General features: G+C 37.3%; 1 protein-coding gene across 5 annotated transcripts in view; it reads right to left on the bottom strand.

Moving 5' to 3' along the window:
* The window catches only part of LOC147227339 (plexin-A1-like), a 299,109-nt gene that overhangs the window by 20,271 nt on the left and 256,447 nt on the right, over nucleotides 1–22,391 (bottom strand). Inside the window, exons 20-30 of one of the 5 annotated variants that reach the window (XM_086158939.1) lie at nucleotides 20,974–21,208; nucleotides 17,095–17,243; nucleotides 12,943–13,040; nucleotides 12,113–12,271; nucleotides 11,726–11,792; nucleotides 5,529–5,675; nucleotides 4,833–4,992; nucleotides 3,139–3,242; nucleotides 2,957–3,053; nucleotides 663–713; nucleotides 377–567 (exon numbers count right to left, since the gene is read on the bottom strand). In XM_086158939.1, coding sequence (XP_086015065.1) covers nucleotides 377–567; nucleotides 663–713; nucleotides 2,957–3,053; nucleotides 3,139–3,242; nucleotides 4,833–4,992; nucleotides 5,529–5,675; nucleotides 11,726–11,792; nucleotides 12,113–12,271; nucleotides 12,943–13,040; nucleotides 17,095–17,243; nucleotides 20,974–21,208 — 1,458 coding nt within the window. The remainder of the gene's footprint in view (nucleotides 1–376; nucleotides 568–662; nucleotides 714–2,956; nucleotides 3,054–3,138; nucleotides 3,243–4,832; nucleotides 4,993–5,528; nucleotides 5,676–11,725; nucleotides 11,793–12,112; nucleotides 12,272–12,942; nucleotides 13,041–17,094; nucleotides 17,244–20,973; nucleotides 21,209–22,391) is intronic. The other 4 variants (XM_086158942.1, XM_086158941.1, XM_086158943.1 and 1 more) reach the window with 4 other exon arrangements.

The raw sequence follows: 22,391 nt of genomic DNA, 5'->3' as shown, positions 1-22,391 counted from the left end.
ACTTCCCTGTGGATTTGCTACTTTTAATGACCTTGTCAATGCCACCCGACAGCATCGACCCTCGTTTATTCACCTTTTATGACACATAAAGCTTACATGGTGGATATTCTTTTGACGGACCCCTCCCCCAGGCCCCTGTACAGGATCTTTTATCACCTCAGAGTTTGAGGATGCAATATAATACATTTTGATACTTCTCATGAACCTTCAGAGAACGTTTTAGTTTCCTCGAGCATTAAACATGCCAAGTGGATCATTCTACCTTAATCTTTTGCTGAAAAGATTCCATTAAAAGAGTTTATTGCCTCCCCACTTGAGGGATTTTTCGCCCCGCCTGGAATCACTTTTTCCAAAACTGCAGCTGCATTTTTCTTACTTTTGTAGCCAGCAGCCTGGTCAGGTAGATCTCTGAGACCATCTTGCTGCCTCGATCCCCCTCCCTCTGGTCTGAATGGTCATGGTTCTTGACCAAGTGCCACAATTTGGTTCCACTTTCCAGGTCAGGAGTGATCATGGGTGTTCGGGAACGCAGACTGTCTGGACTGCTGGCTGTCCTCAACATGCTCTCTGTGTTAAAAAACACAAGGCACAATTGTTTGGAGGAATTATCTCGGCTATCATCAGAAACAATGTGATTCAGTGGTAGAAAAGCTGGTGATTACCCTTATGAGTAGAGTGGGACCAATACAGGGCATCTGGAGTAGGTACTGACACTTAGGAGAATGAAATTCACAATATCAATAAATCCAATAGACTTGATGCTAGCTGCATCTGGACACTGAGTAAAAGGTAACATGGACAACAGATGTTGTAGTCAAAACATCAATCCTTATTCAGAATAATGTATTGACAAAGAGGTGGTAAGTTTCTTTATTATTATTATTATTATTATTATTATTATTATTATTATTATTATTATTATATTTTATTATTGCTTTTGTTAACGATTAATTATTTTATTTATTTATGTGGGGCTTTTAAACTAAATCTTTATTCACTTATTCTCAAAGAGCCTAGGCATGTGATGTTTGTATAGTCCGTGTGTGTGTGTGTGTGTCTGTGTGTGTGTGTGTGTGTGCGTACGTGTGTGTGTGATATTGTGTGCGCATGTCTTTGTGGGCCTCCATAAAAATGTTGTTCATGTTAAGACAATTTCGATGACTACTATTGTTGATATGTCTACAATGTGAGTGGCACTGAAATGCAATTTTAGAGCAGAAAAGGCTTGAGATAAAAATCAGCAGGACTTCAAACTGATAAGAGTTGGTTAAGAGAGATCTCATTTTAGTTTGACAGTGGGAGCAAAGATTTGAAGATGAATTTTTACATTATGTGGGTAAGAAATCAAAGTATACACGTGTTCAGGTTTATATCCTCCCATTTGAGTATTTGTTGTTTTGATCTTAGATACTGTCATAACGCATTTTAAATTATTGTTGCTATCGGGCATTCATAAAGTAAAGTCAGTCTGCATGTCTTCACATATGAGACTTTCCAAAATACTGGTGTCTAACTTTCAACTTTCTGGGGATGTAGATACACAAATACATCATAGCCCTTCCTTAAATACTGGTATCTGTAAAAGGCTACTAACTGTCTCATGTATGTGCCCTAAAACACAAACACCTTATTTTTTGACAGTAATATTAGTAGTAGTACATAAGTAGTACATAAATAATAATCCTTTACAGAATGCATATATTTTATACTCTAAACTTTTACATTCTCTCACTCTGTTCCTCGCTGCCCCTCCCCTTCTCTATCATCAACTGTTTCATTATTCATGGATTGAGTGTCAAAGTTGATTAGACCGACGCAAGGAGATGCATATCTACGACTGTTCCGTTGAGGCAGAGATAGTGAACGAGACAGAAACAGTGAGGTGAGGCAAACGGGGAGGATGAGATGATGCTGGAGAGGGGAGGGTGGAGGAGTTGACAGGAATGGGTGTGCATAACAGTGTGCGTGTGTGTGTTGAAGGGTAGCTAAATAGACAGAGGAGAAAAAAAAGGTCATGAGAGGGGGGTGAAATTGAGAGTAATGGGAATGCTCAAGCTTGTGAAGTGAAACAGGCTGAGTGAGGTGGTTTCTAGTTCTATTGTTGCCTTTGCCAGTGGGGCCTGAGCTGCTCCAAAGCCATCATGCTCACAGATTTTCCAACATTTTGCAAATGTCCCCCTGCACATGATCGGGTTTTAATATATGTCAGATATTGTATTTACTCATTGTAGTAGACAGTCAGGTATTTCTGATAATTTCAATAATGTTGAATAATTGAAGGTTAAGCTTGGCTACTGCAATGCCTACTGTTTTTAGATTGAATAAAAATTATAGCGTTGTGAGGAATTTCAATATTTTCTTCTTTATTTTAGTACCGAAACTCAAATACATAAATTGAGAAACAGACAGAGAGAGAGAGAGAGAGAGGAAGAAGAGATAGTGAGAGAAAAATGGGGGCAGACACAAAATCTCGCCTCAGAATCAGAAAAAATACGTCAGATAAAATAATGCCTACATCACCCCTTTGCAACCTGTTTACTATTGGTATGAAAAGTAATTTATTTTCTAAACGGTTTAATTTTCCACTGAAGTGTAGCATATTGATGCTGAGCCTTTGTCTGTCACTGCCTGCCAAGTGTCCTCTGTCTTTCCCTCTTTCACTCTGTCAGATGGGGGCTGAGGTGTCGTCTTTTATGCCTCTCATTTAGAGACTGCTTAGAAATAGCCGTGCAATAGCCTTGGCCTGAGGTGATAGCACTGGATAAAAGGGATTGCTATTCACTCAAAGGGGGCAAATAAAGGAGAGAGAATGGAGGCCAATCATGGCCATGATAAACAAAGAGACACAGCAAATGAAAGAGGAAGGGAGGGGGAGAGTGTGAAAGGTAGGTAAGCAGTGAGAAATTGGCATCTTTGTTGGAGTGAGTTTAAATCAGCTCAATAGGAGTATGGGTACCGTATCTGCTGAGGCTCTTGGTGAAGGTGGAGGAGTTGGAGATATTATAGGCAGAGTTCTGCTTTGGCACAAGGGCAATCACTGAACCATCTGTTACCTGCAAATCAAAACACCAACACACATGCACTGCAAAAAATATCTTTATGCATCACATATCCAAAGTGAACTTTGCTTTTGAGTACCTGATAATGAGCCAGTGTGTTGAGTCTTTTCCAGTCATTGTCGATCTTAGTTGTGACATCTTCATCCTGCAGAATGATTCTAGCCATCCGACCTTGACGCCATTCTTCAGGAAGAGCAAACCAGGTTTAGTATAATGAATAAAATATGAACACAGAGTTTGTGTGCATTTGGCCTTGGAGGGAGGGACAGCTATCAATTTAGTTGTTTATGAATGCTTATCATCTGTCATCTCTCATGAGTTAAGTGACATTACAGTTATTATGGAAGTCGCTTGTGGCAACAATCTGACAAGGAGTTACCAGTGGACTCTGCAGCTCTGACGGCCTTGTGTAGAATTGATTTAAATTGTGTGAACGCTTTTAATATCCATTCTGTTTTGCTCTCTTGCTATGTTAATAACACTCTCAACCTGGGTCAGACGTGGTTCATTTGATCAACCTTTATTTTATTATTTCAAACCAAGTGAGTCAACGTCAGGGTAATGCAGGTCTTGATAATTCAGAGTGCATTTGGCACAGAATTGAGAGATGTATATTAAAATGATCATTATACAATACTGTCTACTTCTTTTAATTGAAATAAAAGCAAAAATGAGCATGGACTAGGCCAATAAATAGATTTATCATGCCCATTAAATAGTCAGTAAACTAACTTCTCAGTGAGATAAAAAATATCTTTAAGATAAGATAAATAAAGTTAAAAGCTGTTTTCAGGTCATTTCATGCTAAGTTATTGCTAAAATTGTGCACTATTGTTGTAATACCCATTAATGCAATCCATGAGGCAATATTTAACTTTATATAGATTTCAGTATTCATTCAATGGTAATGTTCATCATCAAAGCATGCTAATGGGTTTATATATATTTATGGAAAAACCAATGTGAATCGTGTCACGCTTTAGCGCAGGGGTCGGGAACCTTTTTGACTGGAAGAGCCATAAAAACCATAGTAGATGCAAATGCAAATTCCTCTGTCCACTCAGCCAGGATTGCACGGTAATCATCATCTTTTTTTTTTTCGCCATCTTTTCTGTTGTTAGGGTTGACGCAGATAAACTAGTTGGCGATCTGATAGCCATATGCCGTTACTGAAAGAGCCATATAGGTTCCCGACCGCTGCTTTAGTGTGTATCGCCTTAGTATTAAAGACAAACAAGCCATGCCATTGGCTGTTAACACTGGCCACCATTAGAATATTAATCATTGAAGACATTCCCTTGATCACATGCTAAACTGTGACAGTTTTGAACTGTATATTAAATGTTTGTCACTGTCAGAGATTAACTGTTGTTAACCTATGATAAATACGACAATGTTTCTGCATACATTATATATAAGGGCAATGGGAACCTATGACATGTTCATTGCAAGGATGCTTCTTATCTTCAACCATTCAGATTAAATTTCCTGGTTTCTGTAACCCAGCAATATATATATGTGTGTGTAGAATGATTCTCGTGCAGGCCTTGAGCTGCAATGAGGTTTCCTAACATGAAATTCAGCAACTACATAACTGTTAGCTCGGGATATTTACGTATATGTTTATTTGTATCTATGTTTACTTATTTACTGGGAAAAAAACAGCCATACGGTATATGATTCTTATCAATATCTGGCTTTTTTTTATGTGTCCAGTGAAAGTACATTGTTGACGATTTTATTGTTAAACGTAGAAAACAGGAAAGGGCTCACCAAGGTCCATATCTGAAGCCTTGGGCCTTTGTGAGTAGGGGCTGCCCTTGTACACAGCATCAAGCAGCTTCTCTTTGACCTGAGTGATGGTGTCACAGTTTAGACACTTGACTGTCACCTCCGAGGCATTCTCATTCTCTGGGTTCACACAGTGCAGAGTCTGGCAGGGAAACAGGTGGGAAGAAGGGAAGACAACATAACCTGTATTGAAGCAAATCACCAAATTTTGACAACGATTGAAATTTTGGATCTGACGCATTTGAAATGAAAGTGTAGCTATTTTAAAAGTTTCCTCTGATGTTTTTTAGCGGGTATAGCGGAATAAGTCATCATGTGCATTTGGGTGTAGATCAAAAAAAAAAATGTAGCAGATCCTGCTGACAAGTATGTTTGTCTGTATATTTCCATTCCAAACTTGAATAGCTTTGTTTTGGAAAGAGAGTAAGTGAAAAACGCTGGCCAATAGTTCACACATTCCCTCCAAACACAAATGGTGCTGAAGCCTCATGTTTACCCTGGATGAAAGTCCTCCCCCACAGCAGACCCCTGGCCAATTAAAGAGATGTGGCTCACACATTTTTACAGCTAATTAGTGTGCTTTTAAAAAAAAATCCAGCATTGTAGAACTGCAACTTGTGCAGTGAGTCACCCAAAAGTGGACAGAAACCTGCCTAAAGTCATAGCAAGTTGTCTAACCAGTGTTTTGTAGTCAATCTGCTGCCTGATGAGCTTGTCCTCACTGAGGGAATAGCGGGCTTCTCCAGTTATGGCGTCTATAGGTCCTTTCTCCATCTGCTGCTTGATGGCACAATAAAGCATGAAGAGGGGCTCCCCAGCACATTCCTGGTCAGGGTGGAGACACAGAAAGTGTGCCATGAAAACATCTGCAAAGCCAATAGGACTTAGTTATATCCAGAGTTTTGAAGCCAAACCTTAACCTAAACCTTTCAACCATGGGGGGAAGATTACTTATTTGATGTATAAAATAATATTAAATGAAACCTGAGGGAAAGAAAAACTAAAAAAAAACATGCCACATGCCTTTTTCACAACAGCTAATTCAATATATTAGCACCACTGTAATCTTTAAAATGAATTGGCCCTATTATATTTTGGTGGCCAACATTGTTCAATGTGCCGGACCCTAGAGTGCTGGTTGAATAAATAGAATGGAGATCGAATACATTTTACCGACTATACCTGTGTCATATGTCCAAATGCTTACTGCAAAATGGAAATATTCTGGATTGCAAGAGATAAACTACTGCCATCACTCTGAATTCAACTCCCAACAATCAAAGAAGACATATGGATGTCGATCAATTGCCTGATGGAACTGCTCAAAATGCAAGAATAAAATGTCTAACATAGTCTCCATCTCCTTTCTCTTGGAGAAATCAAAAATAAATCCTTCAGGGCCACGGAACTGTAACACCAAGGCATTTGCTTAAGCTTTATGATCAATAAAATTCATTAAGGGTTAGAGTTTTTTTTCCTCTCCCTGTATTTTTTTCAATTTTTGCTGTTATTCCTGACAATCAGATCATTTTTAATACTAGGTTTTCCATGATAATGATGGAATCTTATGGGAATTTTTTTCAAAGAAAGCAAACAACAGTTTACTGCCAGTAATTAACCTACAATCTGCACATTAGTTATTGTTTGAAATGTCTGCTTTACACTCAAAGCTTGATACTTATTGAGATTGGTAAAATAATAGGTAAATAGATAGAATTAATAAATAAGACAGCATGTTGGCAGAGTGGTCTGTGATTATGCTGGAACCAGAAAGAGGGGTCCTGTTTTAATTCTGACAGAGGGCCTTTCTGTGTGGAGTTTGCATATTCTCTCAGGATCTGCATGTGTTTCATCTGGGTTCTCTGGTGTCCTCCCACAGTTCAAAAACATCCGTAAGTGAATTGGAGACCCTAAATTTCCCAGGTATGTCAATGAGATATTGAATAGTTGTATGTCTCTATGTGCGGTCCTGTGATTGACTGCTGACTGGTCCATGATGTGCTTAGGATACGTTCCATCCCCCCTGTAACCTTGAGTACAGGATAGGATAGAGTAAGAGGTAAAGAAAATATAAAAAATGAATATCGAAAAAAAAAAAAAAAAAAAAAAAATATATATATATATATATATATATATATATATATATATATATATATATATATATATACTTTTCCCAAAACCTTCATCTCCTTTCTTTTATGGATTTTAAAGTAGCAAAGTCAAAATGAAAATAAATCAAATAATTTCAATATTTTACTGTTGGCTACCTGTAGGCCTGCCACAGGAATACGTGGAGTTTTGTTGATGTAATTTATTGCTGTCCCTGTCCCAGCACAAGCAGTGTTTCTTGAAGTATGTGAACCAGTTGTGTATAAACGCCCCAGTACATTTAATCATATGCACTGAACCCGATGGCTGACCACTGTGCTTCGGAAGTAGACTTGTATGCGCACTTGTGCTGCTGAGTGAAATCTCCAATCATTAGGTCATAAGCAGTTTCTTTTCAGAACTGTTTTATATCGTTAACATTTAACAAAATAACAAAAAACACAACTGTTTATTCTCCTACTGATTTTGCATTGAACTTAAATACAGATCTTATAGCTCTCCCATCCCATCTTCCTGGTAGTGCATACCGCTACCAAGTCTTAGTGATATGTGGTACCAGAACATACGGTTCACTTTCACAGTTAACTTTAAAACAGTTTACTCCATTAAGAGTTTTCCAGCTATATACCCATTGGTTGTTGAAAAATATAGTACTTGCCTTTCTAACAGTGGTTTAAAGTTTAGTTTACTGACACAGATGCAAATCACTGTTTGTACTACTTACCTATCTGTGTTTGGCAATGACACCACCTCTGTCTGTTTCACAGTTTCCTTGCTATTGGGTTGATTCAATCTTTAAAAGCCATACTTTAGGAAATGTCAGTCATTGGAAATATGTCACTGTGCCAAATAACCTCATAACTGCTGATCAATTACAGATCTTGGAATGATCTGACCGCATACACAGGTGTTTGTCAAACCAGCCGGTAAGGGACACCAGTCAGCAAACAGAATTAATGCTGTGATAAGAAAACCTTTCAGAACTTCGACAATCTACATCTTACACTCAAGAAAAAAACATTCAAATTAAGCTTCCAACACTTCCAACACGCCAAAAGTGGATATGTAATTCTCAAAACCAAAGACTGAAAATGGAACGATTAAATGTGTTTGCAGTGTGATCAGCTCGTGTTCATTTTATGGTGACACCCTCTCTCCATCAATTGCCTCTATTTCACAAAGTCTATTGAAGCAGCATGAGCATGAAACCAATCAAAAACAATCATTATGGATGTGAATGAAGCCACAGTCACACTTGTTATTTCAATGTGAGTTTAATTGTGCTATCATACCGTGAAGAGCAAAATCAGAATTTGCTTTATAGTGTTTTACTATCAGATCTTCAAAAACAGTTATGGAAATGGCTGAACACTGGAACTATCATAACATATGTAACGTCGGAAAATAATCCATCTCGCAAAATGATGCAACTGAAAGGGAAAACAAAGCACAAAAAATGTTTTTTTTTTTTTAAGTATTTATAGCCACAGTGGAGACAGCCACCATGACAAGGGGGAACTATTCAGTAAATTCTCAGTTTGTGTATTGGTGCCCTTTGAACATCTATTTCTGTAATTTCATCAGCTACAAAGCCAATTTAAGTAAGACTTAAATTCTATTCCATGGTTTATGTCTCATAACTTTTATGATTGTAACCAGATTTTGTGAATGTTTCCTACTTTGCCATGTTTCAGAAATCACATGTTCCACAATATCACCATTAAAATGACCCTGTAATCGCATTTTGGTATTTTACTGAACTTATTAAGAATGCTGGTATGAATCTACACCACAATGTGAATAAAAATGGCATCCCACTGATGAGGCAACACTCATAAACACAACAGCATCATATAGAGTTGATGGGTTCCATTGTAACAGAATTAATTCAGCAATATGACCTTTTCATGACCAGCAAAGGAACACTCTGCAGACCCAAAATGGAGGGTTCCACATCAGAAGCAAGTAATTTAGGCTTCTAGAGAGAAAGTAGCCCAAAAGAAGCTATCAATTGGAATGTCTAACAAATTCAAGCAGTATGTGTATGGGAATGTTTGACCATTTTCATCCATGCCTTGTTTGAGTCATCCTTTTGGACTTTCTATTTTGATCTGACCCCAAATTACAAAGTGTGAAACCTTGTCCAAACCATGGTGTGGATAATAGGAAAAAACATAAAGTTTGTTGTTCAGATGTTGGCGCCAGCCATAAAATCAATGTTATGTTCCACTCCAGGTGAATTAGAACCCCACAGATAAAAATCCTGTCCTATGAGTAACTCTGTGTTTAACAGCAAAATGCACTCAAAAATTCTGTAAAATGTACTTATAACTATTCGCCCAAAGAACAGAGCTTGCCTGTCTTATGGCCCATTAAAAATCTCTTGTGTAAACTTCCCTTTAAGCAACCCCTCATCATCATCATCATCATCAGTGTGATCATTTCCACTGACCATGCTTAAAGGGAGGTTGCTGTTGTATCACATAGCCAAGGAGGAGTTCAACAACATATATACCAGAAATAGAATGGTTGGAGGTTGCTAAATGAAATATAGGGTCAGTGGCAGGTTGATTCTGAAAATGTAATTCTGAAACACCAGGATGGAGTTAGACACATCCCATGTAATTGGAAATGGCAAAGTCCTACTATTTATTTCAAAGCATAGCACAAGGTGTTATACATTTTTGTAATTTTTGTTTGTGACTAGACATGTCCCCCAAAATTGCAGCCTATAGTTTTATAATATGTATAGGTGACTGCACATCAGAAGTTGTCCAAAGTGCCTTATAATATAATAAGTGGACACACAGCATTGCCCCAATTCTGTCTGTCTCATTTTTTGCTGCTATATAACGCCAAAACAATATTGCTACATTCAGCAGCTATTGTAATAGGGTCTTGAGACACTGACCAATCAACAGAATCATTAGCCATCACTTGGCCATGCGGAAAACACTCCTATCTGAACAGGTCGCAGTTTAGGGAAGCCAGTGAAGATGTTTTGTAGCTTTGGCGCAATCAAATGAATAAGCTCAAAGAATGACCCTGCGATGCTTCAAGACTGATGTGGAATAAGGAACAGTACATTAACATCTGGGACACATTCAAGCATTCTCAGCAACTAACATTTCTTTACAATACACAAATGAACATGTTCTTTCTTTTCCAACTCTTCTTATTTAGTCTTGCCTTTTTCAAAATATGCCCTATACATTGAGTCAGTATAATCCTTCCTTTACCTACTTGAGATTAAGAATATGATATTAAATCACACAGTTTCATGCTATTCTTGAGAGAAACAGTATAACATACTTATTTATGTATTTGTTGATGTCTATTTGTATGAAGTCTATTTCATAGCCACAGCCAATCACTATGAACAGAATGCTCATATCATAAAAATCTCAAACCCCCAAGAAACCTTGTTCAACATTTTATCTTTATCTTTAACTTGGTTATACCCCACTCTCTTTTTCACTCATCAGCTCATCTTCTGCTAAAATGTGCCCCCCTCCGATCTCGACCATGAGCCAAAAAAACGTCAGATTTCCTCGTATTTTGTATCACTATCATTTCTCATTCATAACCGGTGTTCTGTCATGTCTCCTTTGATAACATGTTTTTTTATTAATTCATCCAGAGCCTTCCTCTTCTTTCTTCTCTTATTACGTCCCCGACACCTCTATGCATATCCCCATCCTATTTATCTCGCACCACCTCCGGCCTCCCTCCCCCTTGTCCGTATCCTCCCCTTTCTTCTTAACTCCTAATTGTCATGTCCGCTCTTTTCTATTCAACAGCCGCCACCTCTGACGCCCACCTTTAGCCCCTTCCTCTCCTCCTTCCTGGCTCTCTATGAAGTAAACCCTCTCCCCTCTCCCACCTATACTTTGTGTGCCTTAAAAAAAAAATCATCGTTAGCAGCAGCCCACATAATTGGCCCCAAGTGCATACATTTCACTGTTCTGCTTTGGCTCCAGCTCTCCCCTTTGTTGGTTAGTCAGAGCATGCTTGTCGATGTAATATGCCCTTATTCCACACACTGGCTTCATTAAAGCTCCCTAATTACATGGTAACATTTAAATTTTAGGAATATACTAATGGCTGACTCTGTTTGAATGTTAGACTGAGTCTTATATTTCTAACAATCAGCTATGACTGTTTTTCATATCGCACTTAACTTACAGTTTGAGGTAAAACATGGAAAAAGATCCCATTAACATGCTCTGCATTACAAAGAAATAAGCAAAGAAATGGAGGGGCTAAAAGTTGTTGAAACATTTCCTTTAAAAATTGATAATTTATCACATAAATGGCTTCACTATGCACGTAAGTAAATCATCTCCCTATGTTTCTGTAGCTGACATGGCAGGTGATGTCAACATCCAGTATTACAGTTGTAGTATTCAGGGAGTGAGGGGCAGAGCAGAGGATGACAGTTATGTCATTGGTAGCACACTGGGATAACATGACTGACAACAGGACCTATGGTGAAGTGACTGTTAATCTAAAGGCGACAAGGAGACTAACAGCTGAATAATGACAACAGACTCTACACAGAGGACAGGGATCAGAGGAGGAGGTAAGGCCCCTTAGATTGACAGAAATCTTGACTCACAAAAAGAATATTGTAAAATAGGAGAGTAAGATGTTTGAAAAGAGACGTTAATTAAAAGAAACGAAAAAGAAATGTTGCTTAAAGGGACTTAACTGACTTGAGTCAAGACCACACTAAATGCGGCAGAGCAAGAAAATGCCTTAAATACCTTCAGGAACTTGTAGAGAAGGAATGTAAACCAGTTGGTCAGCATTTTCTCAGCAACTGACTCCGTTCTGTGTGTACAAGAAAATAGAAAGGGTTCACTTTTTTGTTTTTAACCTAACAAACTTTGACCTGATTTAATCTAAAAAAATGCGCAGCAAAAGAGAAAATGACATTCTCCTCCGGGCAGAGATTGATATGCTTTAAATTGACCTGAGAAAAGGCAGTCATAAAATCATGCCAGGTGTCCCATTGAGTAACAACTTTGGAGTTGGTAAAAATATTGCAATGGTACATGCAATCTTTATCACCCGGTTCTGACTAAATTTTTAAATTCTTAAGTTTATGGTTTGGTAGGGGGGGCTTCCTGGTCTTTCGAGGTTGCTCTCACCTACGCAGCAGCAGTTTGGGATGGTTTTTGCTCTCCAAGTTTCTGTCTATTAGGTCAGACAGCAGCTGCTTCAGAACCCCCGTAGCATACTCCATCTCCCCCTGCAGGGCCGTCATGATTAGAGACGCCACGTTGCCTCGATCCCGCATTGAAAATGATCTGGAAATACATTGAAGCTGTTAACAATGTGGGATACAAACAAATTCCACAAAAGCTTGTGCTGATTAATGCCTGATGCCGGTCTTCAAAATAAATGTGTACTTTTGACCTCATAACACTTTATTTTAATGGTAATGCACATTTTATCTGGTGTTACAGCACTGTTTTACCATTAACCATTTGGCTAAGTGCTTCAGCATCATTTTAGAGCTGCTAAAATGTTTTCACTCTTCTTATCAATTTGTCTTTTTTGTCCTAATATAAAGCAAAGTACAGTTTTATGTCATATTAGTCAAATTTAACAGAGTTACAAAAACATGCCTTGAAAAGACAGTTTTAATGATTTATAAGAAAGGAAATCTCTCTCTCTCTCTCTCTCTCTCTCTCTATCTATCTATCTATCTATCTATCTATCTATCTGTCTGTCTGCCTGTCTATCTATAAAACTAATAAATATTAATAATATAATAATGATATAATAATATATTCGCACAGTATATATTTTAGTGTAATTGAAAATCAATGGTGTAATAGACACATTTTTTTATTTTGTGTATTTCAGAGAATGTTTTGGACCAGAACGCCTAATTACATCAATGTGGATCTCTTCCTACATTTTACATATATATTTTTATTTTAAGTAAATTCTTGCAACTATTAATTTCGGAGACCTCTGTGATTCCAGGGTTCTGATGAAGGTTAATAGGAAATGCTTCTTTGTCAGCAGTTGTCCGAACAATGTCAGCGCTTTCTCAACATTTGCCTGGACCTGAATGAAAAGAGACAAAGACAAAGAAATTATTAAAACTAATACCCTCAGTAAAGCAAATTACACAAAACATGACATTAAATTGTCTTAAGCTATGTATTTTTTATTTTTTTATTGACGGTAGAGGTTGGCCCTGGTTTGACTTCAACACGAACCATATAAAACAACACAATGTATTCTATATATGGCATTTACTTAGAATCAAAGGAAGGAAACAAATTTTGTAGTATTTGGATATGATATTGCAGAATAATATTAAAACATGGCGATTTGCTCCCTATCATAAAGTACACTATGTGAAAGGGGGCATGACATTTACGTGCCTCAGACCTATTCTTACCCGAATCTGATTTTGCAGCAAGAGATCCAAGAGGTCAAGCTCAAAAGGCAGACATTTGACACAGGCAAGAAAAATTCTGAAAAATTTTTACTTTTGCCTTATGATGAAGCTATAAACTGCAAGGTCAAACTGAACAGCAATTTTTTTTTCTCCCTGCACTGTTGTGTATTTCTTTCAAAAGGATTTCAGCAGATAATTTTTCCTCAATCTCGATTATGACTTAAAAAAAAGATCCTTTTATTCATCGGCTTTGAAAAGTTCACTTACTCCGTCTGGTATTATGTCTTTGTTAGTGCATCTTTAATACCAAAATATGATCTTTTCCAGGTAGACAAATTTAACATAATAACAAACAAATGTTCGAATTTGACTATCAAGTTTCTGCTTCGGCAGAACATCTTTATTACTTGAAAGGAAAGCGCTCATGCAAATTTCGGGTAAACCGCATACATACAACCACTGCACGTAGGAGACAGAAAAAAGAAGGAGCGCATTGGGGAGTTGCAGCTGTATGTGTGTGTGTGTGTCTGTCTGTGTGTGCGCATTATTAGTGACAGAGGTGGCTCTTGCTTGTTCCAATAGCTGACACGCAATTCATCAATAACATACTAAACATACTGAGGATGCCTCTCTGTTGCTTCCTCATCAAGCCTTCATCCCAACTCTAATTCTCTCCCTCACACTTGCTGTTGACTCTTTCATGTCAATGGTCCTCTTCCATTTTAATTCATCTTGCTCCCTGTGTGTTTCTTGTAGATGCACACATAAACACTATTTCCACCTTGCTCTCTAACATTATTGTTTTGGTACTGGTGCGAAATCTATTCTCTCTTTCCTCTGTTGTGCCACAGTAAAGTGCCTGGACCTCTTTCTAAAGTGCTAAATAAGATTCCAGGGCCTCCGGGGCTATTGTTGACTGAGATATACCGGGTGTGTGTTTGAAAGGACGGGGAGAAAATGAGAGAGTACAGGAAGGAGAGACAGGTGGAGATGCATGTAAATACAGATTCCTAATTGCATTTCAATGATTGACTTAAAAACAGCTCAACCACACATCTTCAAGACTGCAAATGTGCATATTCTGGATTCAGTGTGTGAGAGGTCAGAGCAGGTGTTTGGTGTGACTCTCTGGCTAAGGGGGGAGAGAAGTCACACAGAGCAATAAAGCTACTGGCATTAGTTTACACAGGCCATTGGATTACGCCATCAATCCCTGGGGAAATACAGAGGGAAGGAAGTCTAGACGAACTATAAAATGCATAAAAAAACATTATATCTAAGTTTCGTGGACTCTGGTAGACTGAAGGTACAGTTGCTCTTTTAGGAGTTTGAAGAAGTAGACATCATACCTACGAGACTAGCATCCCTGGTAGGTATTCAGAGGTTTGGCATATAGTAAAAATGTTAGATCACGGAGATAAAGGAAGGCTGACTACATATATTAACACTTAGCAAGTTTGGCGATTTGAGTTGTCCTCACTAAAGCCATCTGTAACTCACTGAAAATGAATTTAAAGTCATCCACAAAAGCTTAGGACATTTTTTTTTTGGAAAACCAGATTCATTTTGAATTAAAATAGCCATGTGACTGGCTGTGATTTTAGACTACAATTGATTCTGAAGCAGATTACAGGGGAGCTCATAAAACTCAAGACAGTTCTTACATACTATATTGAGAATAGACTGTAAGTTAGTGTATGCAAAATTTTAATTAGTGAAAAGTAAAAAAAATGCTCAGAATCCAGCTTCTTATTTTCCAATACTGTTGAGTTGATCCAAAACTCACCACAGAGTGACTCAGAGCATCATGTCAAATTCAGAAAGGTACCATGTCAATTTTCCGACTTCACGTATAAAAATCCATTTAAAACTTCCAGAAACTTGCTCAAGGAACTTGAAAAAAAAGATATAGAATAAAGGGGTACACATTTAAATGCGAGTGTTCTTCACTTGGCAACTGTTCACTCAATCTTTTTTGGCAGGTGTGTTGCTCACACACAGATTGTTCAATGCTGCACAGAGATTGTAGCACTGAACATGAAATATTCTTGATATGCAGTACTATCTGTATTTAAAAAAAACCTTGCAGGCTTTATGAAGCATCAGTTGCCGGCATGCTCTACTCAACCGGTTTCAGAGACACACAAAAACAAGGATGTGATGCTGGATCCTCTTCTTACACTTTTACAGTTTAGCTCTAAAATGTCAATAAGCGTGACCCAGCTCGAAACATCAAATTACACATCTCTGCATTTACACTTCTCTATTTATGAGAGCAACCAGTTTTCTGATGCAAACAGAATACGCAATTTTTTATTCTTCTCTTTGTCAGAAAGCACACTTCAATTCATTATGTCATCTCTTTTCACTCATTATTTATTGTATTGTGTAGCACATGGCTTTGTTTTTTCCTTCATTTGCTCTCTACTCCAGTAGCATTCAAATCTCATTGTGTCATGCAATAACAATAAAGAATATTCTGATTCTGATTATGTTTCTCGATTCTTTTCAATCTGTATAAGTATGGGAAAAGCATATTTAATTCAGCTATTTACAAAGAGAACTGCGATAAGCTAAAATGAAGAGTCAAATAAAAGCCAGAGTGCAACTGCCAATTTTGTTTTAATGTGAGTTGTTCACAGAGGAAGAATTGGCTGACTAATGTCACTATGTTGATTTGACTGGGACCTCATGAATGAGTTGCCTCAGTTCCTTGTCGATTTATGTTTTTAAAACTTGTATAATAGAGTTTAATTAATGCTTGCTTAATAGTCACTCTGTGGTTCTTCATTTTATAGTTTATTGATAATGACTCCCCAACTGGTTTGTTAGTGATTTTTGAAAAACACATCTATTAATTAATGATGGGACATAGGACAACCTTTGTGAACCCTTAGGTCATTGTCTTTTAAAGAATACAGGAGATTTGGCTACATCTTTGATTATTTAAAGTCATCGCAACATCCATTTGATTTTGTTCAAAATAGAGCCAAACACTTTTTTAGAACCACAATGGGAATTTCTATATACCCTAGTAATATTCCACCTTGTGGTTCTGTAATCATCTATACTATACATTTTAGCAAGAGCAAATTTATAAAAAGACAGACCTTAGTAAGTCCCATGAGAACTTTCTTTTTAACCAGACAAAATTCATTCTCCAGTTAAGTATGAATAAATGAAGTTATAAAAGGTCAACCAAATTATTCATTGGTACTAAAACGTTAGCATTTTAATTGAATCCAATGGACCCGCACAGCATTGTACATCTTCATGATAACTCTTGATAACAAAACCTAGCTTTTTGAAGTTTTCAAAATTTCTAGCTTTGAAAAGAGCAGCGTATGTTGCATTTTCTGTGTCTCACTAATGATGTATAAAGCTATTAAGATGGACTGGCAAATTGATTGTTAACATTACAACTGTTCAAGGAAAGTGTCACATAATCTTTCTGTGTGGTCTTTCCATTTTACAGGGCACACTTTTTTAACAGTTAAGCAAATGGTTATTTTCTGTCAGGAATAAGAAGTCTAGAAGGGAATGGAAAAGGGTGTATCATTTCCTCTGCAAACATTTATCTTAATATAAAATGAAAATGCAAGTCTTCACAAGCAGATAATGGAAGTTTCTATCTAATGTTACTTCATTACATCAGTCGAGTATGATTAGTGTTGGTTAGTATTTTTCAGTCGGAAACTTGTTTGGTGTACTGACCCGTACCTCCATCTCCTTGAGCACAGGGTGGTCCTCAATGCCTGGAAACAAGACTCTCATTGCGTAAGTCCTGTAGTCGAGAAAGGGAATCCCAGCTCCATCTAGCTCCTGGGTCAGCTCATGGATGTCGGTCTGGAGCTCTGCAAAAGCTATGGGAGGGGGATGAAAGGATTTGATCAGCATGTTTTTTTTTGTGTGTTTTTTGATCAGGCAGTTGGTTGAAATGGTTTGTTGTTGTAGAGATGTAGTGTGCTGGAGTTCATGTCGGTATTGTCCTTTGACATCACAGACACACCAAAACTGACAAATAATCCCTTTATGATTTTATTGTAACTTTGTCTTCTATTTTGTCGTTTATTGGAGGACAATTATGGAACAAGATAGGATGGTGAAAAGGTATATCATGTGACCATGCAAGTTGAGTAAAAGCCAAGATGCTGATAGATAGCAATTATCTATTATGTAAATCACCATCAACAAGGTATTTGGACTGACTTAAACCTCTTAAGGACACACAATTAAACATATATTTATTAGCCCACAGACCAAGGGGCAAAGCACAGGGTGCAGATGTGCATCAAGCAATGCAGTTTGTCTGCTCAAAGTAAAATGAATCGCCACTCAAAATTGTATGCAGTACTCCTTGGCCCATGGTGGACTCTGTCATGGAGTTTTATGAAATGAGTGGGTCTTGCATCATCCATTAAAATTGAATATTTAGACATGTAGTGATGATCTATGGTTTCATATAGTAGCTGTAAAATCCTTCCCCTTGTTATATTTCATTTTATATAACATTTCATGTTAAATATCCTGGAAAGTGGGAGTTTCTGCAGATCAAATCGAGAGCTGCAGCTTACATATTTCAAGTCTCCCTGTCAGCATTCAGCCCCTTTTACATTCTGTAGTGAGATCTTGTCCTTCAATGCTTTAGTGGCTGCACTGTCATCCTTGTGCACTTGCACTTGATGTCTCTTCATATTGATGATCACAGCCAGAGTGGCAGACAACATTTATGTCCTGTGACAGCAACTCCATCAGAGTGACCATGGAACTAAAAACCGTGTTTTATCTAGCTATTGTAATGCATACTGACTTGAAAAAAAGAAAAGACAAGCACAAACAGAGTTTCTGCTCATCTTCCATAATAGTATTGTATCAAATAACCTCCTAAAAAGAACATAAAGCAGAAAATTTGAATGGTTGACAGTTTTTGCAAGTGAATAAGTGGCATATAACCATGAAACAGTTCATGGGAATTCTAACAAATAACAGAACATGCATACTTCAGAAAAAAACAATTACTTTAGCTACGGGACATTTTGATAAGGTGAAAGTCTTCCCTTGTGTCTGAATCTGACCAGCAAGGGTTTGTATAACCTCAATTCTGCCAAATCAATTTTAAAATAACCCCAAGATCTGTGAGGCTGATCAATGATCTCAGTTATGCAATTAAAATTAAAAAGTAAACCTTTGTGAAAAAAGAACAACATGAAATATAAGTGATATTTTGGTCAGATTTTTTTTGATTTCATTTTATTGTTTTATTTCTTTTAATTTTTTTATGTTAATGCATTAATTTCAGAGTGAATTATTATGCATCCATCAATGATATTATACTACATCCCAGCTTACAGGTATTAAAAAGTGTTAGCTTTCTAGCTACAGTTATTCAGGTTGTTATACTGTTGCTAATTTAATGAAATTCCTTAGCCTGGCTCCAAAGGAGCTTCAGGCTATGCTATTCTCAGGTTTGTATACCTTCTGACAATCATAAAATCACAACCAAATATTCATATTATTACTGAACTTGCGTAATTGAGAGGACACGGGGTGTATCATGTTGATACGATTAACCTGTATCAGAGGTGATCTGTAGTCCTTATGAAAAGAAAGTTATTTAATTCATTACATGATACTCCAAAATGATTCTGTGCTCATATGGCAACAGTAGAAACTACACCAAAAGATGTGGCTTAAAGTTGGACAGTATGGCATCTGCATTTTAAACAGGATATACAATATGTTACGGAAGAGGATGCTGCCAGTGACAAATATGGGAGTGGCTGCACAATGCAAACAAGATGTAATTTCAGTTTGAGTACCTCTTTTATCTGTTAGATTACAGAGCTGTGGAATAAAGAACAGCTATGATGACAAACAAGGCTAACAGAGGTAATAAATGGCATCTGACATCTAAAAGCAATTTTAGTCTCATATTTTAAAGAAAATACTTTAATTTGCAGTCACAACAGCCCACTACCCCAGTTTTAGTTTTGAGATATGCAGCTAGGGGTCGTACAACAATTAAACCAAAAATTACAGTCTTTTCGTGTCCAAAAATGACTACAAATGATAAAATGAAAAATGAAACTGAGAGGAGCAAAGATTTGGGCTGAAAAGAAATGGATAAGGGGAGACTGATAAGAAAAATTGTGAGGAAATACAAGTCTAGAGAGCGAAGGAGAGAAGTGACAGAAGTGGAGGATAAAAAAGCAGATTATAACAAGTCAAGGTGAAAGAAAGGCAAATACCTACAAATAAAGAACAAGGGAAGAAAGGAAAGAGAGAAAGAAAGAGAGAAGGCGTAGGAGAAAGAAAAGATAAGTATTTACTCTATAGGCTCAAAAACTATTCAAATGTGCTTGTTTTCACTTTTCCTATCCTGAATTAATTCTTAATAAGGAACATAAAACCGCCTTTGCGAACTGCAACAAAACGAATCATCAGTCATTACATACATTAGGAAATCATCTTTAGAAAAGGCTCACCTGGTTTCATTCAATAGAACCTAAAACTACGGGAAAGACATTTTGCCTGCTAAGCCCAAGTAATGATGGAATACACTGTCATTAAAATACAGAAATAGGGATCAAATAATTCATTCATTTATTTAGATAACACATATATATATATATATATATATATATATATATATATATATATGTATGTATTTATCTATATATCAATGCTTATAGTCATGATATTAGCCTTTAACCATAATTTAACTTTTCTTTTAAATGCTGAAAATCTGAAAGGCTTTTTTCAGTTCCAGGCCACATTTTACATTACATATGGTAAATTAATAAATCTACAAAGTAGATAAGATACACCTGTCTTGAAGTCTATGTCATTTCTAATGTGTAACCAGGAAGCCTTGATGGCTAATCTGCTAGTTTGGATATTCAGTATAAGGAAAAAAAAATCCTCTTCTCTCACATGAATGAACCGAACATCCCCCGTCACTCAGGACCAACCTGTCATCTCTTCCTCCACCCACATACCTATTCATGTCTGTAAAGGCCAGCAGGAATGGGAGCCATGGGTTGGGGAACTACTAATTTTCCTATTTAAATATTTTTCTCCTCCTAACTAACTTCTCAATTATTGGACATTTTGCATACATGCCCAAGTGGTGTCTGGCAGGGATCATTTCACCTTAAAATTCTAGATAGATGAAGGGGGTTGTTTTACTGAACCTAACAGTAGCTGGAGCCAGAATTATTTATAATACAGATGTGTTATTCACTTAATTTTTAAAAAGCCAACTTTTCCCCTACAGGAAAATCCCCTATTCCTCTGCTGTAAAGAGTAAGTATAAATTCTATCAGCCAATTCATGCACAATGATGACACAGTTTGATGATAAAATTTAAAAAAAGATATCTATATTGAGGACTTAACATCACCACAGATACAATTGAATACATGCTGTATTTCTTGGACGTCTGAGTCATGTCAGGGTGATTGGTATCAACAGTCACTTCTTTTCAGCCAGAATATTGGAAACAAAAGACTAACTCACTTCATTTGTCAAATGATGAACTCTGATGAATTTTGATTAGAGAATGAGGAGGGCAGAGAACATACAAGTGCCTACCTTCTTTACATTCCAGTGCCACTCTGGATTCCAAATTGTCCATCTGGAGCTGGAGACGTTTCAGTGTTCGGTCTGCATCCCTTGATTTCCTTTTATAGGCGATCAGAACAGCGATGATGACCAAAAGGAGCATCCCACCACCCCCTCCAATGCCGATGATGGCAGGCAGCGTCAGTAGGCTGTCTGAGTAGATGTGGAGAGTGCCTGGGGAGTACTCAAACCCTCCAGCACGGATCTAAATACACACCAGATTTTAATTATCATTGGGGAAAATGAATAAAAAAGTGCCTGGTATGCCCTGTTTTATTTATACAGTTACAAAGTTATTCACTAGAGAGCTGTTTAAAATAACCGCTCCCTTCTGTTACAAGCAATTGAGCAGCTGTGTACGTTATCCAAAGAGAAATTAAATTGCTATAATATTTTATTTATTTTCCATGACAACATTTTCTTAGCATCTCAACCAGTAGCGTGGTTAAAAGAAATTTCAGAAGGCAATCATTCCTTCAGATGGTTTGACAGGAGACTAGGAGGGTTTTGAAGAGACTCAAAGTTGGTGGTCAGATGAAAGAGAAGTTGGTTGACCCATTTTCTTATCTCAAGAATCATTGCCCATTTAACCCTCCAGGTCTTATTATAAAAACGATTTTTGACAATCGCTGAGTTTTGCATTACCTGAACTGCTTTGAACATAATTGTTAGCCATTAACCCATTTGGTGGTCTTCAGGGAGCAGACCTCAACATTTTGAGAAAGAAACTACATTAAGGTGACTGAATAAAATAATATTTTACCATCTTTTTGATTGTGTTACTATACAGAGTGATGTAACAATGCAAAGTGCATTCCATCAACAGACTGTTAAATCATCCGCGCACACGCACACGCACGCGCGCGCACACACACACACACACACAAACACACATACACATTGAAGTTTTGTACATGCACCTAATTTCAACATTAACAAAGTGAGATCAGGAAAGAAAAAGAGAATAAAACAGAGATTGTTTGATCAATAACATTGTAGCATATACGTACACATTTTTTTGAAACTGTAGAGTTGCTCAAGGGCGCTGTCATACCATGGCAAATTCCTCTGTGCATTGTACATTAGGCGATTAAAGAGATTCTGATACTGATTCTGATAGACACTGAAGGGAGGCTTGTATGAGATAAGACTGCCAAAAAGCTGTGTGGACATAATACCGTTACAGAGGAGTTGCTGGGGAAATTCATTAATTAACATTTGTCATTAAGCTAAAGTTTTAATCTCTTGACTTGCTCAAACTGGCAATTTGAAGTGTACGGAATTGAATGTTTGAGATGTATTGATAAAACTCTTGAGCAGCTCCTTGAGCTGCCACCTTAGCCTGGTGGAGGGGTTCGTGTGTCCCAGTGATCCTTGGAGCTATGTTA

This window comes from Fistularia commersonii, chromosome 14, assembly GCF_037954325.1.
Source record: "Fistularia commersonii isolate RoL2024-O1a breed Wild chromosome 14, RoL_Fcom_v1.0, whole genome shotgun sequence".
In the NCBI taxonomy this organism is placed as follows: Eukaryota; Metazoa; Chordata; class Actinopteri; order Syngnathiformes; family Fistulariidae; genus Fistularia; species Fistularia commersonii.
This window is presented reverse-complemented; position numbering and strand designations above follow the sequence as displayed.